General features: G+C 50.6%; 1 protein-coding gene across 1 annotated transcript in view; it reads right to left on the reverse strand.

Annotated features, from left to right (window-relative positions):
• Positions 1 to 305: 305 nt before the first annotated feature.
• Positions 306 to 16,410, reverse strand: part of GLB1 (galactosidase beta 1) — an 85,361-nt gene continuing 69,256 nt past the window's right edge. The window contains exon 16 of the mRNA XM_042903678.1: positions 306 to 861. Coding sequence (XP_042759612.1) covers positions 592 to 861 — 270 coding nt within the window. The 3' untranslated portion in view covers positions 306 to 591. The remainder of the gene's footprint in view (positions 862 to 16,410) is intronic.

Below are 16,410 nucleotides of genomic sequence, written 5' to 3' on the forward strand. Positions count from 1 at the left end.
GCTACGTGATATCCTACTGCGCAGAGGTGCCCTACTATGTACCCTCTCCAGCTGCTGAGGCTTCAGGTCGTTCGCACAATGGTTTTGAGCTGCATTTATGGGCTACCTCGTTGACATCACAGAAACACAAAAGGAAGTCAAATGAGGATCAGAGAAGCAGCAGTCCAGTAGATCAAACCAAGACTATTTTCCATTCCTTTGAACCGCAAGTTAGTGAAGTGGCTTATTCGACCCACTCAAGTCTAGTTATGATTTAAATCAGAACCTATAATTTAATACCTGCTCAACATTAAAAACAGTTAACGTCATTTGAATAAAATTTTATTTAACAAAAAGACAACATGATTCTCTCAAAATAAAAATCAGGAACACCTTTGAAGCTTCCATTTCGACTGTGCGGACTCATTGTGCATGACCGTGTGGCCACCCTCATCACGCGTCCCCTGTGGCCCCTGCCAGCCACCGCGAGGCCGCCCGGAAAACCCCAGGAGAAAACAGCCGCACTAAATCCATTTTCCAATAGGACTTTCCAGGGAATATTGGCATTACGCGAGGGATACGTGAGGTATAAAGGGTCACAGTGTTTAGCCATCAGACACGGTCCAATCCTGAGTCTCGATCAGACAGGTCTGGCAGGGGATGACTGGAGGTGGGAGTAGCACTGATGAGCGGCCTGTCCACAAACTCCACGGTGCACAGTTCCGGGCCGTTGTCGTCACAGGGGGCGCGCTCCAGTTCCAGCACCACGATGGTGTTTGGGGCTGATGTTACCAGGATGTGCCGTGGCACAAACAAAGTCACCTGGGGGCCCCGCCCTGGCCAATATCGGCCAAGGTTAAAGCCATTAATCCACACCTGACCCTGCAGAGACAGAAATATAAGAAAAGTGGTGTAAGAAAGTGGTCCAGGTTCATTTTTCTGCGTGTCGCTGTCCAGTTTTCCCAGCACCGTTTGCCGAAGAGACTGTCTTTATTCCACTGGATATTCTTTCCTGCTTTGTCAAAGATTAGTTGGCCATACGCTTGCGGGTCCATTTCTGGCTTCTCTATCCTGTTCCATTGGTCTGATTGTCTGTTCTTGTGCCTGTACCATACTGTCTTGATGGTTACGGTTTTGTAATAAGCGTCCGACTCTTGATTTTGGCTCAGGTCATGATCTCACGGTTTCGTGAGTTCGAGCCCCATATCGGGCTCTGTGTTGACCCTGCAGAACCTGCTGGGGATTCTTTCTCTCTCTGCCCCTCCCCTGTTCGCACTCAAAATAAATCAACTTAAAAAAACTATTAAAAAGAAAAAGAAGAAGAGGGGCATTTGGGTGTGTCTACAGAGACCCCCTGCATGGGCTAGGGTTTGCTCATAGAGTAGGACTTAACAGTTGGCCGAATAAATGGAACATTCTATCACAGAGGAAGAGAGAGAGGGAAAGAGGGGAGAGCAAGAGAGGGAGAGAGAGGGAGAATGAATGTTTGGGAGATGAAGGAGCCACCTTGGAGGAGGTACGGCCGTGGCGTCACCTGCCGAGCCCCGACGCCCCACATGCTGTGGCTGCTCACCTCAAATTACTCCGTCGCCCACTTTGGGGAATTTTCAGCCTCCAGGTTCCCCTTTATCCTCCCTCTGTCTGAATTTCCTACCCGGGTTCAAATCTCAGTCCTGCTCCTTCCTGGCTGCCCGAGCTCGGGCAGGCGCCGCTCACGCTGGTGACCGGGGACAGTGGGAGGCGGCAGGCGCTGTCTGGCGGTCAGCACGGCGGCTGGCGCCGGGGCCGAGCCCAGGGAGGGACGGCGCTCCTCCCGCTACCGTAAAAAGATCTTGGCTTTCACATGCCTGCAAAAGGAGGCCAGTGATTGAAAACCACCCGTCTGTTGGGTTAAGTCATTTAGAGAAAGGATGACAGTTTTACAGTTCTCAGAATATTTTACTCTTGTTTTCACCGCAGGACGCGCTATCTCGATCCTTCCTACAAGGCATACGCAACGACAGCTTTATCGGATTTTTATCAGGGTAAGATCTGCCGGTGCCTTGTTTTTGCAGTAGTAGAGAAGAGCAGCACTTTACTTTCGAGGCCGAGGAGGAGACGGGTTCAAGGGCAGAGCGGTGGGAGGGCGGTGAGAGCACACGGGCGTCACAATGGGTCCCGGCAGAGGCCACGCCAGCTCCCGGCTGAGTGACGAGGTGGACGACTGCAGGTCCGGTCCACTCTCCCACCCACGGTTTCCTTTCCTGAGAATCCAAGGGACCGCCCCTCACGTCTCTGGTGCCGGACGGGCGTGTCTGCCTGAAAGCCGGGAAGGGTTTCCCTGGATGCCCTTCGCCAGCAGGTTCTGGGCTACAGCTGAGGCTGGGCACGTGGAAGGGACTGCTCCTGGGGTGCGATGTCACAGAGACACCGGACTGACGGAACCAGGGGCGCCTGCGGGTGAGCCTGTCCCGTGCCCGGCTCGGCTTCCTAAATGCCGCCCCACAGACCAGTAGTGCAGTGGCCTCACTGGGCAACAGTCCCTAAGACCCGCTTGGGAGCTCCCCACAGCACCACTCGGGCAGCAAGACTTGCTCCCGAGAGCCTGGAGGCGCCGGCCGGACCAGGGGGCAGGGCTGCTCAGTGTGTCTGCCTGTGACTCCCGGCCCCTCCCCCGACTTCCGCTTTCCTGGCTCATCCCACGAGGGGGTGAGGTCCCGCTCCTCCTAGGAAATAGCGGCCCCACAGACTACACTGTGACACACAGACACAATGCCAGACTGTCGCTCCCAGGTGCTCATCAAAGTGCACGTGACTTTGCTGCTTCCTTAATTCTGGGCACAGCACAATCTGGTCCGGTTTTTCTTTCCTCCCCCAAATGACCACCTGTGGCCTGTTGTGGGGCCTTCCGCTCCCCTGTGAACTCTGCCTCCTGCCTCACCCAGACGACCCTCCGCTTTCTGGGGACTGTGCCCTGCATCTTCCGTCTGACTCTCCTTTACACCTTTCGTGGCCTTGGTTAATTCGCAAAAGCTAGGAATTTCTCCAATACAAAATTTCCCTCCACTCTTAGCTCCTAAAAGAATAGGCATTAAATGAAGTTTAAGGTAGTTTGGTTGCCCTTCCCGGAGAGGAATCAAGACCTTGGAAAGAACAGACGGACAATTTGGAAAGAAAGCGCCATAGTCCCACAGCTCGGAAGGACCGCTGTTCAACAGAACTTTCTGCAACGTTACAGTGTTCTGTGCTGCCCAACCCAGCAGCTACGTGCACTCGGCCGCGGCTGTTGAGCGCTTGAAATGGGGTAATGTGAAGGAGGGACCGAGTTTTCATTACTTTCGTTAATTTAAACGTAAACATCACAGCCACGTGTGGCTAGCCGTCTTCTAGACAAAGTCACAACCCATGCGGTCTCAGATTCCTGTAGGCTCCTCACAGGGCCCCCGACTCCCTTTATTAACTCTAGAACCCATGCTCTGCACCACAGCAGAGCGAAAGCCAGAAATCAGACGCTTTTTGCGTGTTCTTGCCTCTGACCTTGACCCACGGCCCCCAGACAGCCTCCTGCCTGCTTCCTCCCCGCCCTGTCTGTGCCACTCACACCCGCACGGGATTCTTCTCCATCACTCGGACACGCCAAGCCGGTACCCCCAGTGCGGCCACTGTTCTGGCTGCCTGACAGCTGTTCCCCCAGGCCCCCAACTTTCGGACCACAGAGATCTCAACCCCATCGTCACCTCCTCAGGGAGAAGAGCCGTGGCCACCCATGATACCGGGCCTTCCAGTCCGGGTCACCTACTGCCCCCTCGGTCTCTTCTTTTTATTCTAGTCATTGTCATTATTTGACATGGGTACCATTTGTTTGATTATCGGCTTATCAGCTATTTCCAGCATACATTCTACGAAGGGAAGAAACTTCGTTTGTCTTGTTCGAAGCGAGACTGTCAGCACTCAGCGGTGATACTCAGTATATACCTAGCAGCACTCATTAGGGGAGACTGGCTGATAGTTCTGCCTGAGACCAGATTCAACAACGAGGTGACACGAAGTCCTACTGAAAGGATATTCCATGCCCCTCTGCTCCCAGCTCAAGAGTTTTAGAGACTCTTGGTCACTGGAAGAGAGAGAAAATATTTGCATTTGTTTCTCCTGGATCAGCACTGTGATTTGTTACTCAAAAATTACTCTAAAAGCATCAAGTTTTTAAAAATTCTATGAAAAACTACATGCACTCTGATTACTGTTTTTCTTTAAAAAGTTATGCTGAAATTATTAGGGGCGGGGGGAGAGTACGCACATGTTAGTAAATGTGATGGTAAAAGTAGGCTCATTCTTTTTTTTTTTTTTTTAAATGTTTGTTTAAACAGAGACAGAGTGTGAGCAGGGGAGGGGCAGAGACAGAGGGAGACACAGAACCTGTGCTGAGCTGTCAGCACAGAGCCCGACGCGCGGCTCAAACTCATGAACCGTGAGCTCGTGACCTGAGCCAAAGATGCTTGCCTAAGCGACTGAGCCACCAGGTGCCCCAAAAGTAGACTCATTCTTCATACGGCGAGCCCCATCAGGGCCCAGCATTTGCAGAGCGAACCCCAGTGGCTTCTGGGGCTTTCTGGGGCTGTCCCAGCTAAAAGAGTTCCATGACAAAGTCTTTCTCTGACCATGGCTTGACCTCTGCTGGACTCCCCCCTCTGCTATTGTCACCAAGGTGATAATCGTTCCCATGAATGTTAGGTTTCCGGAAATGTGTGACCTGCTTCTCTGTTAATCAGACAGATGTGTGTCTGTTTTAAATCCTCTAGACAGACACCATCCTCTCCTAAGAACTTCAAGCAAAATGTCAATGCTGTTTTAAGTCACAGTTTCACATTTTTCGAACTTGCTTGGGAGTTCCTTCGAAATCAGCAAGCTCTGGTTGGACGCTGACTTTGTCCGACTCTGAGAGAAGTTTCTCAAGCTTAGAGGGCTGTCATGACACACAATTAACGAGCGGTTGTGATGCCAACACGGTAGAAAAGAAAGAGAATTTTTTAAAAAACGGTAAAAGAGTGAGGGGCTTGCTTAGATAAGATGCGAAAGAGACCTCGCACCGCACTTCACGAGGGAAAATTAATGCTCTGTTTCCTTCAGAGCCAAAGGGGTCAGAGCTGATGCAAATCACACCCCCTCACTTCCTCCGCAGTCTTGGGGTAATAAATAACTCTATGGTCTCTGTATTTTATGACAGATCCAACTAGAACTAAAGCCATGGCAATATAAATTAGCATAAAAGATGAATCACTTCCTCCTTTTATCCAGCCCCAGACATGAATTCCTTCCCTTCTCAGCCCCTGAAGTTCTACCATCGCCTGACCTTTTTAGGACCTTACCCGACAGTGGGCACCGTGCTCTGTCGCATACCTGGACCAGAGCTAAGAACCGGTGTGCAAAAACTGCCTCCCGGCAGCCATCCCACGCACGGCAAACTGCAGGACACCCCCTTCAAGTCAGAGCGTATTTACTCCTGTGTACACGTAATTCTCACAAGTTTGTCACTACATTTGAATTTAAATTTTATGTATTTATATTTTAAAGTAAGCTCTATGCCTGGGGCACCTGGGTGGCTCAGTTGGTTAAGCGTCCGACTTTGGCTCAGGTCATGATCTCACGGTTCATGCGTTCGAACCCCACATCGGGCTCTGTGCTGACAGTTCAGTGCCTGGAGCCTGCTTTGGATTCTGTATCCCTCTCTCTCAAAAATAAATAAACAGTAAAAAAAAAAAAAAAAAAAGTAAAAATAAAATAAAGTAAGCTCTAGGTCCAACATGGGGCTTGAACTCATGACCCCAAGACCAAGAGTTGCATGTGCTCTATGGACTGATAAGCCAGCCGGGTGTCTCGTTTTGTTGCTAAATTAATATATATCGTTTCCAAGCTCACAGGACTTGTGACTAGGAAGCAATGAATTAGGTGGAAACACTACTTTGTAGGGGGTAAAAACAACTGAAAATCAGGCCAAGAGTTAAAAAGCTTATCAGATTCAGAATGAAAGGAGGGTCAAGAGTGCTGAGACCTGTGGCAGGTTGCAGAAATGGCCACAGTTCTGTGCAGCTCCCCCTGTCGAGAGCCAGAATCTGTTCCTTCATTCCTCGAATCCAGCTGGTCTAGTGAATGCCCTGGCCAAAGAACATGGAAGAAGTGACTTGTGAATCCTGACTTGGGCCTTAGGAAGCCTTGCACACTGGAACCAGAAAAGACCCCGAATACCCAAAGCAATCTTGGCGTCACAATCCTGGACTTCAAGCTGTATTACAAAGCTGTAACCATCAAGACAGGATGGTACTGGCACAAGAACAGACACTCAGATCAATGGAACAGAATAGAGAACCCAGAAATGGACCCACAAATGTATGGCCAACGAATCTTTGACAAAGCAGGAAAGAATATCCAATGGAATAAAGACAGTCTCTTCAGCAAGTGGTGCTGGGAAAACGGGACAGCGACATGCAGAAAAATGAACCTGGACCACTTTCTTACATCATACAGAAAAATAAACTCAAAATGGATGAAAGACCTCAATGTAAGAAAGGAAGCCATCAAAATCCTCGAGGAGAAAGCAGGCAAAAACCTCTCTGATCTTGGCCGCAGCAACTTCTTACTCAACACGTCTCCGGAGGCAAGGGAAACAAAAGCAAAAATGAACTACTGGGACCTCATCAAAACAAAAAGCTTCTGCACAGCGAAGGAAACAATCAGCAGAACTAAAAGGCAACCCAGAGAATGGGAGAAGATATTTGCAAACGACATATCAGATAACGGGTTAGTATCCAAAATCTACAAAGAACTTATCAAACTCAACACCCAAAAAATAATCCAGTGAAGAAATGGGCAAAAGACAAGAATAGACACTTCTGCAAGGAAGACATCCAGATGGCCAACCGACACATGAAAAAATGCTCAACATCACTCATCATCAGGGAAATACACATCAAAACCACAATGAGATACCGCCTCACACCTGTCAGAATGGCTAACATTAACAACTCAGGCAACAACAGATGTTGGCGAGGATGCACAGAAAGAGGCTCTCTTTTGCACTGCTGGTGGGAATGCAAACCGGGGCAGTCACTCTGTAAAATAGTCTGGAGCTTCCTCAAAAAACTAAAAACTACCCTACAACCCAGCAACTGCACTACTAGGCATTTATCCAAAGGATACAGGTGTGCTGTTTCGAAGGGACACGTGCACCCCCATGTTTATAGCAGCACTGTCGACAACAGCCAAAGTATGGAAGGAGCCCAAGTGTCCATCGATGGATGAATGGAGAAAGAAGATGGGGTATATATATATATATATATATATATACAATGGAGTATTACTCGGCAATCAAAAACAATGAAATCTTGCCATTTGCAACTACGTGGATGGAACTGGAGGGTATTACGCTAAGTGAAATCAGTCACAGAAAGACAAATATCATATGACTTCACTCATATGAGGGCTAAGGGAAGGGAAGCAAAAATAATATAAAAACAAGGAGGGGGACAAAACAGAAGAGACTCTTAAATATGGAGAACATACAGAGGGTTACTGAGGGGTTGTGGGAGGGGGGGATGGGCTGAATGGGTCAGGGGCACTAAGGAATCTACTCCTGAAATCACTGTTGCACTATATGCTAGCCAACTTGGATGAAAATTAAAAAAATAAATTAAATTAAATGGCAAAAAAGAAGAAGAAGAAGAAGCCTTGCGCGCCGGCGTTCTTTCTGGGAACCCTGCCGGTCACTGTATGAACAAGCCTGGAATAGCTTGCCGGACGATGAGAGGGACGTGGCCCGATCTCCTCTGTCACCTCAGTGGACAGGCCGCCAACGTCCAGGAGCACGGCCTCCTCGCTGACCGGAAGGGCGTGCAGCCGTGAGCAGAACCGCCCGGCCTGCCCGCGCTCCAAACGGTGAGCTGGAGGAACGGGCTGCTGTCTCAGAGCACTAAGACCCGACGGCTCGTTGCGGCAGGTGCTGCCCACGCGTCGAGACCCTTCAGTAAAGGAAACGGTGCTTACAAACCCAACGTAAAGACGGTGGGTGGATTCCTGCTCGGGTGTTGGGTTCCTCTCACTGACCAGCCGCCCGATGCCGTCAGGGCCGCCTGGTGGTGTCTGTGCCCCGCTGGGCGTCGTTGGACAGACACGGCTAAGGGGGAGGACGCACGGGAGCCCCGGGCACAGTGACACGCGGTGAGCTCGATCGGGCGGCGCCGGTGTGAGCCCCCCACCTCCGTCCCCAGCGCTGCCCGAACGGCCGAGCCTCATTCTTTCTCCCTGGACCACTTCTCCTTCTCCGGCAGAAGAGCAGACATCAGGGCTGCTGAGGAGGAAGAGGCCTGTTTTGCCTCACGCAGCTCCAGCGCGGGCCACACTGGCGTCCGGACGTGGCTCTCTGGGTCCCCACAAATGCTGAGTGGGACCCGGGAACCTGGGTGTCGCCGGCACACGTGTGACGACGACGCCCCCTGGCAGTGTCCGAAGCGGACCCGGGATCAGGTCCTGAGGACTGCAGCCTAGAAGCTGAAAGAGAAGCCCCGGGAAGAACAGACGGGGGAAGGAAACGGCGGAGGGCTTTCGGCGCAGACGTCAGGGGAAGGGTTTCCAGGGAGGGAGTGGATCCTCGTGTCAGACGTCACCGGCCAGGACGGTAAGACAGACAGGTCCTGAGAAGCATCGGGGGGACATTGCAACGTGGGGGTGCTGCTGGTGTTGGCAAGGACAGCTACAGAGGAGTGTGGGGGCAGAAGGTGGTTCCTCCCCGTGGGTTCCTCTGGAGTTCGTCCTACCGACCGGGTCCTTTTCCCCACAGCTCCAAACCTGGGTCAGGTACCTCACCCCTGCACTCCCACTACAGGCACTGAATACATACCTTTAACTTGCATTGCAACCCACTTGCGGATTTGCACGGATTTCTGCGTATAGACTCAAGACCGACAGGCCCTCTATAGGATGGCCGTTAGGTCTAGAAACATGGAGACCAGTATTCCCACCGAATATAGCTTAGTTGGCTGCTTGGTTGCTTTATTTACTTGCGTACTTACTTACTTACTTGTTTTTACTATGTTCCAGACTTGATGGGCCACTTCCTCTTGGGATGAGGAGACGGTTAGGAACTACTAGAGGCTGAGTATGTCCAAAACAGAGCTTCTGATCCCCGCCCGCCTCCACGCCGCCCTGCTCCAGCCCCCCACCCCAGAGCATCCCCTCTAACTGTCAGAAATTAACCACGCCCACCCCTCCCACTGCGCAGGCCTGACTCTGGCATCCTCCTTGACTCCTTTCTCTGGAGCACCATGCCCGATCCTTCAGCAAACCTTGCCTTTTCTTTTCGGTACAAATCTTGCACTTCTCTGCCCCACCACCCAAGCTCACCGTTACTCGCAGGACTGCGATAACAGCTTAGCTTCCCATCAGGAATTTCTGCATAAGCTTTGCCCTCCTATAATCCAGTCTCACAGAGACATGAGCTTATAAACCAGGTCCATTCTTTCACTCTCTGCTTAACAGCCACCACTGGAATGAGGAGAAGCCAAATTCACCACCCCCTGACTTGGGGCCACACTCTTCCCCCACACTCTCCCCTGGCTCACAGGATCTTTTTCTCTGGGCCTTTGCACTCGCTGCTCCCTAGCTCTGGAACATTCCTCCTCTGGCTCTTCACATGGATAACTCGGTCTCAGCCTTCAGGTGTCACCCAATGGCCACCTCCTCCTAGAGGCACCTTTCACCACTCCTTATGTGGTGGTTTAAATATATGTCCATATATATATATATATTTTTTTTTTTTTTTCTTTTTGAGAGACAGACAGAGGGAGTGCAAGCGGGGGAGGAGCAGAGAGAAGGAGTGAGAGAGAATCCCAAGCAGACTCCGCACCCTCAGCATGGAACCCGACCAGGGCTTGAACTCACGAACTGTGAGATGGTGACCTGAGCCGAAATCAAGAGTTGGTTGCTTAGCTAAGCCACCCAGGTGCCCATGTCCATACATTCTTAACACTTCTCCCTTCAAAAGGCAGAATCTAATTCCTACCCTCCAATCACGGACTGGACTCAATGACTCTCTTTTCACCAATGGAATGTGATGAAGGCAATGCTATGTGACTTCCAAGGCTAGGTTATAAAAAGGGTAGTTTCTGCCTGACTCTCTCCCTCTGGGGAAAGCCAGTGCCATGTCATAAGGACACTCCAGCAACCTACAGAGAGGCCTGTGTGGGGAAGAACTAAGGCCTCCTGCCAACGGCCAACATCAACCTGGCAGCCGTGCAAGCCAGCCACCGTGGAAGGGTCCTTCTCAGCCAGTGAGGCCTTCAGGTGACGTGGCCCCGGCTGACAGCTCGACTATAACTTCGTCAGAGACCCTGATCCAAAACCACCAGGCTGAGCCAGTCCCAAATTCCTGACCCACAGAAACTGGGAGAATAATACACGCGGACCACTGTTTAAGCCACTCAATGTTAAGACAGAATTTATTACATGGCAATAGGTAACTCTTATGCCATATAAGATAGCAACGTCTTTACTCCCATGCCTTACTTTCCGTCACATCATCATGTTTATTCTCTTCCCAATTGTTACCACTATCTGAAACGATGGCATTTATTTCTTAATTGCCCCTATTTCTACAAAGGTCTCAAGGTGATACCCAAATTCCTTGACACACGAGGCCATGAAACCACCTTTCCAAATGTGCTTCCGACCACTGCCCTCCCGGCTCCTTCTGGGATGGTTTCGACGACGCCAACCAGTTCTCCAGTTCTCTGGATGCCAGATGCTTGTGCAACAACTCAATTATGACACCGTCTACCTAGAGCTGGGTCAGATCCCGCAAGTTCAAAGGGCTCAGACCCACAAGACTGCCTTCACTTCAGATACCAGTTCCAAGTCTGGGGTCACCCATACTTCTGAACTACCAGCTCCAAATTGGGGGTCCCCATGACCTCCTCCTCCTCAGGTTCAAGAATTTGCCAGAGTGGTGCACAGAACTCAGAAAGCAGTTTCCTCACGTCTGCCCTCTCCAGGAGCACTTTCTAGCACCTGAATGGGTCCACCAGCCCAGAAGTTCTAGAGTTTTTACAGAGCTCCAGCTCCCAACCCCCACCCCAGAAGTCAGAGGTTGGGCTGTGGAACTCAAAGTTCCAGTCCTTCAATCATTTGGTCTTCCTGGTGACTACGCCCCACCGGTACCAGAAAGACCAAATGATGAGGGTGCTGGAAATTTCAAAAGCAAGATGCAGAAATAATTGAAACCTACGAAGGGATTTTTGTCAGCCCTTTGCTAGAAATTCTTGGACTTTGTGATTTTTTTTTTTTTTTTTTTTTTTTACGTCTTGAGAAAGGGTACATTGGCCTCCAAAAAATAAAAAAGTTACTTTTAGTCAGTATTCTACTTTGATTCTTAGCTTTCAAAGCGTAGTTCTGGTTGAGGAAAGCGGGACATTATCCCCACCCTTCTCATCAACGTGCTGTTATGCACCCGGCCTCCCGCGAGTGGCTGAACCGCGCAGGAAGGCTGCAGCGGGTGTCGGTAGGAGACTCGTGCACACCATAGGAAGGGGAGACCGACTGCCCGGATCCAGTGCGCTGGCAGAACATGGCACCGGGATGGCACACGGTGACACGGCCGAGGCGCTGAAGAGCACTGCCCATCGGAGGGAGCCTGTGGTCAGATAAGACTTCTGTGCAGACAAAACACTGGCCTGAGTCTCTCGGGCGCAGCAAAACACGCCTGACTTCTTCCCACTGAAATCCCAGTTTGATGCTTGGGCACTTAACCAGAAAGCCACATCCAGATCAGAAGTGAATTTCTGAATCTCGTGAATCAGCCTTATCAGTGACTTCGCTCACTAAATCAAGGCAGTTTCTTTACAGCAACCGAAGAGCACAGGCCCAGAGGCCGAACAGGGCCTCTCCAGTCGGGGAGGGTCCAGGAGGGCTAGTGTATCCAGAGGCAGGGGCTTAGGAGTGGCTCGGGCTCCGGTGTCATTCGGCTCCCCTCCCCCACCCTCACATCTGCCCATCCTCCCCCAAGTCAGACCTCAGTGCCCCATGGGGGGGGGGGGCTCTGTTTGTTCCGCATCGCGGATCGCTCAGAACCTCAGGGGCTGGCCTGGGAGCGTCCTCAGTAACAGGGGCCACTGCGCACGCCGGGAAGTATCAGAAAGCAGCATGCTCTGTTTTATGGGCATGTCCTCCGACCGTCGGACCCACACAACCCAGGTCCCCAATCCTGTGGATGGACCTTCTTGCCTGCTTTACCGAGATGTCCCTCACATACAATCCACTCACGTCAACTGCACAGCTTGGCGGCTGTGCGACCGTCCCCACAGTCAACGTTATTTTCATCCCTCCGAAAGGAAACCCCGTGCTCTTTAGCATCACTGCCCATCCCTCCCCCCACCCCACCCCCGCCTCTCCCTCGCCCTCCTCTAGGCAACCACGGATTCTCTGTCTGCACACCTGCCTATTCTGGACGTGCCACATAAATGGAATCTGCCATATGCATGGTTTGCGATTGGCTTCTTCCATTTAACACGCCTTCAGGGTCCCCCCCCCGCGTTGTAACATACATGACTGCTTCATTTCTTTTTCCTGTCGGATAATCTTCCATTGTTCCATATGTAACAAACATCTCGTCTATTCATTAATCGGTGGATGGACATCCGGGCTTTCCCACCTTCTGGTCGATTCTGGATAATTCTGGAGGGTGCTGCTGTGAACAGCTGTGTACTCGTTTTTGAGAGGACGTGTGCATTAGATGGGCTTGTGGGGTTCCAAACCTTCTGACGCATTTGTAAATACTGTATGTATATACACCTTCCAAACACGAAGGTGTAGAACGTCCACACGTGAAGAGCCCACGTGTACAGGCTCAGCACAAGCTCCTCGCAGCCCTTCCAGATCCTGTACGACGCCACCTGCCTTTCCATGCGGGCCTGCGAGTCAGACCTGGGGCTCACCTACTTGTGCTCCTCGCGCAAGATCCTTAGCTCTCCTGACCTGCTCGTCTACAAGTTAGAGGTAATGACAGGACATCCCACCACACCTGCTCTTTTTCTTTTTTTAACGTTTTTAATTTTTTTGAGAGAGAGAGAGAGAGAGAGAGAGAGCGCGCGTAAGTGGGGGAGGGGCAGGGAGCGAGCGGGACAGAGGCTCTGAAGCAGGCTCTGTGCTGACAGCAGAGAGCCCAGTGTGGGGCTCGAACTCACGAACCATGAGATCGTGGCTGGAGCCGGGCGCCTAACCGACTGAGCCCCCCAGGCGCCCCTACACCTGCTCTTGACGATTACATAGGCAGTGCCTCTAAAATGTTGAGCTCAACGCCTGGGTCAGGCACTCTTGGGTGTGACACCTTCATGACCTGGCCAAAGTGAACCCCCTCTGCCCACCAAAACGATCTCATGCTTTTCCATTTCTTTGCCTTTGCATCTACCACGCTCCCGCTTGAAATCTCCCCCTCCGCCACCCCCACAGAACTCCCTCTGGCTCTGGCGACGTGCCATCCATCTGTCGGATCGGCCTCCACCCGAGCCACCCAGCCCTTCTGAACATTCCTGTAAACGGACACGTTCTCTTTCTGCTAAGCACCTCCCGGAAGTTCTTTCTCTTAAAGCACTAAACTGGTGAGCAATGGTGTGCTTCTCATCTGCCTTGGCCCAGTACCCACGGCGCCCCGCCAAGCCCCCCATCGCCAACATGGCTGCCTGAGGGCCTACACTGTTCCCGTCTGCTCTCTTCCCAGGGGCTCAGCAACACGGGCACCTGTGTACCCTTTCACCTGAGGGCACTTACAGAGCAAGCAGGCCCCGGGAGGTGGGCAGGATGGTGAATAAGCTGAGCACCTTTTACAAAACGCCCCTCCTGAAGCTTGTGACCCTGTGGGTGAAACCGAGGTGCCAGCCTCAGTGTGACGAGTCTGGGTGGGGCACAAGGAGGGGGTTCAGAGGAGGGCGGGGCTGGTCCTTTCCTGGACTAAGGGTCTAAGAAGCTTTCTCAGAGGGGTTAATGCCAGTCTTGACAGATGAATATGTGATGGCAGGGCGGGCCGTGCGAGGGAGTGAAAAAGCCTGAACAAAGGAGATATATGACACATCAGGACACTGAGAGGGAGAAGGGGACAAGGAAGGAGGGAGAACAGGAGGGAGCAAGGGAGGACGAACAAGCCTACTGGCTAAAGTGGGACGACCCAGGGAGGGTTTTACTTTGTGTTTGGGTCCTAGAGCCTCCAGGTGTCACTTCTTGGCCACAACCTGGAAGGTGACAGAGAGACCGAAAGGCTGACAAAACGCAGTATGAGGAGGTATGAGAACAGGATCCTGGTCTGGGGGAAGAAGGTAGGGAGGGGATTCAGAGCTTAGACTTCCTCCTAGGGCCACCGGGCAGGAAGTGAGGGTAGAGGCAGAGAGATAAGTCTGACAGGAAGCTGAGGGAACAAAGGAGTCACACCTGATAACAGACGAGGAGGGTGAGCGGGTGGGGGAGGAGGAAGGTGGCTTAGGGGAGAAGCGAAGGTTAGAAAGACCAGCTGGGGAAGGGGGAAGAGAGACCAAAGACTGCTGGGCAACGGGGGGCCTCCGGAGGCTGGAGAGAATGTGGGGATCCGGGGCCCTGATGAACGTGCTGGAGAGAACCCCCAGCAGTGCTCAGTCACTGGTGAACGAGCAAAGGTCAATGGTGGACCCACTCAGAGTGGAGGATGAACAAGGAGGTGGAGTGGAAGGTCAAGGGGGCCAGTGATTGATGGCTTTAAAAAAAAGGATAGTGGTGATATCTAGGCTGGATAGGGAAGAACTGTGGCCTTAATGGCGGAGAGTTTCAGGTCATCAAGAAGACCCAAGAGCAGGCTGGGGAGGCTTGAGAGTTCGGAGGACAGAAACACGTAGCAAGAGAGAGGATATCAAAGCTTAAAATTCTGGAGTGCGTTCCCCACGATATACCATACGCCGGGTCATGAAACAAGTCTCAATGAATTTAAGAAGATTGTGAAACCCTCACTACAATTTAATTTGGGAACATTTCCATCACCCCAAAAAGAAACCCAATGTCTACTTGCAGTCACTCTCCATTCCCACCACCATTCCCTGCAGGCAACTAGCAACCTACTTTTGGTCTCTATAGATGTGCCTTTTCTGAACTTTCCATATAAACTGAATCCTACAATAGATGGTCTTTTATACCTGGCTTCTTTTACTTAGCATAATGTTTTTCAGATCCACCCACACTGTAGCTTGTATCAGTAGTCTGTTCTTTTCTACTGTCGAGCACTATTCCCTTGAATGGATATACCACATTTTATTTACCCATTCACCAGTTGAGGGACACTTGAATTTCCAGTTTGGGCTTATTACGAATTATGCTGCTCTGAATATTTTCACGTAAGTCTTTGGGTAGACATAGGCTTTCATTTCTCTTGGGCACATACCTAGAAGTGGAACCCCTCAGTCCTATGGTAATTCTGCACAGGGGAGGGGCAGGGAGAGAGAATCCCAAGAAGGCTCCGCGCTGTTAGCGTAGGGCCCGACATGGGGCTCAGTCTCACAACCGTGAGATCGTGACCTGAGCCAATATCAAGAGTCAGATGCTTCACCAACCGAACCATCCAGGTGCCCCTGATTTGTACTTTTCTCATGATTAATGGTGTTGAGCATTATGCATCTTTTCATGTACTTATCAACCATTTGTATAGCTCCTTTGGAGAAATTTTCAGTTTGTGACTGGGCTGTGTATCTTCTCATTACTGAGTTGTAAGAAGTCTTGATGTGTTCTAGATACGAGTCCTTTGCTAGATACATGATTTGAAAATATTTTCTCCTAGTCTGTAGCTTGGATTTTCATTTCCTTAATGATATCTTTTGAAGAGCAAACATTTTTAATTTTGATGAAATCCAATTTATCCGTTTCCCCCTTTAAGGATCACGCTTTAGGCGTCAAATCTAAAAAAAGTCTTTGCCTAATCCAAGGTCATAAAGACTTTTCTCCATCTTCTAGAAATTTTATAGAGGAATTAAATTAGAAATCCATAAAAATAAGACATACTAAAAAAAAACCCCATAAACAAAACATACGAGAATTAAATAACACATTTCTAAATAATCTACCAGTCCAAGAAGAGACAATTAGGTAAATTAGAAAATATTTTAAACAGAATGATGTATTTCCATAAACATTTAAAAAGCAAAAAATATAAGAGGGCATTTCTTAAATGTTGTGCGTATCATTTGCCCTCTTCTCTTTCAGCTATTTACATCCTTTTCTTCTCCAGAGTCAAAACTCTCAGCAAGAACGTTTATATTCAAGTATCCAAATTTACGCTCAGGTGTTCGTTTCTTTGCCTTACGCTCCTCAGTAGCATGCGATGCAGCCTGTGGAGGCTTTGCTCCACTGGCATATCCTTCCTGGGGGTCCCACTGAGCTCCTCGTGGCTCAATCCAGCGG

This window comes from Panthera leo, chromosome C2, assembly GCF_018350215.1.
Source record: "Panthera leo isolate Ple1 chromosome C2, P.leo_Ple1_pat1.1, whole genome shotgun sequence".
NCBI lineage: Eukaryota > Metazoa > Chordata > Mammalia > Carnivora > Felidae > Panthera > Panthera leo.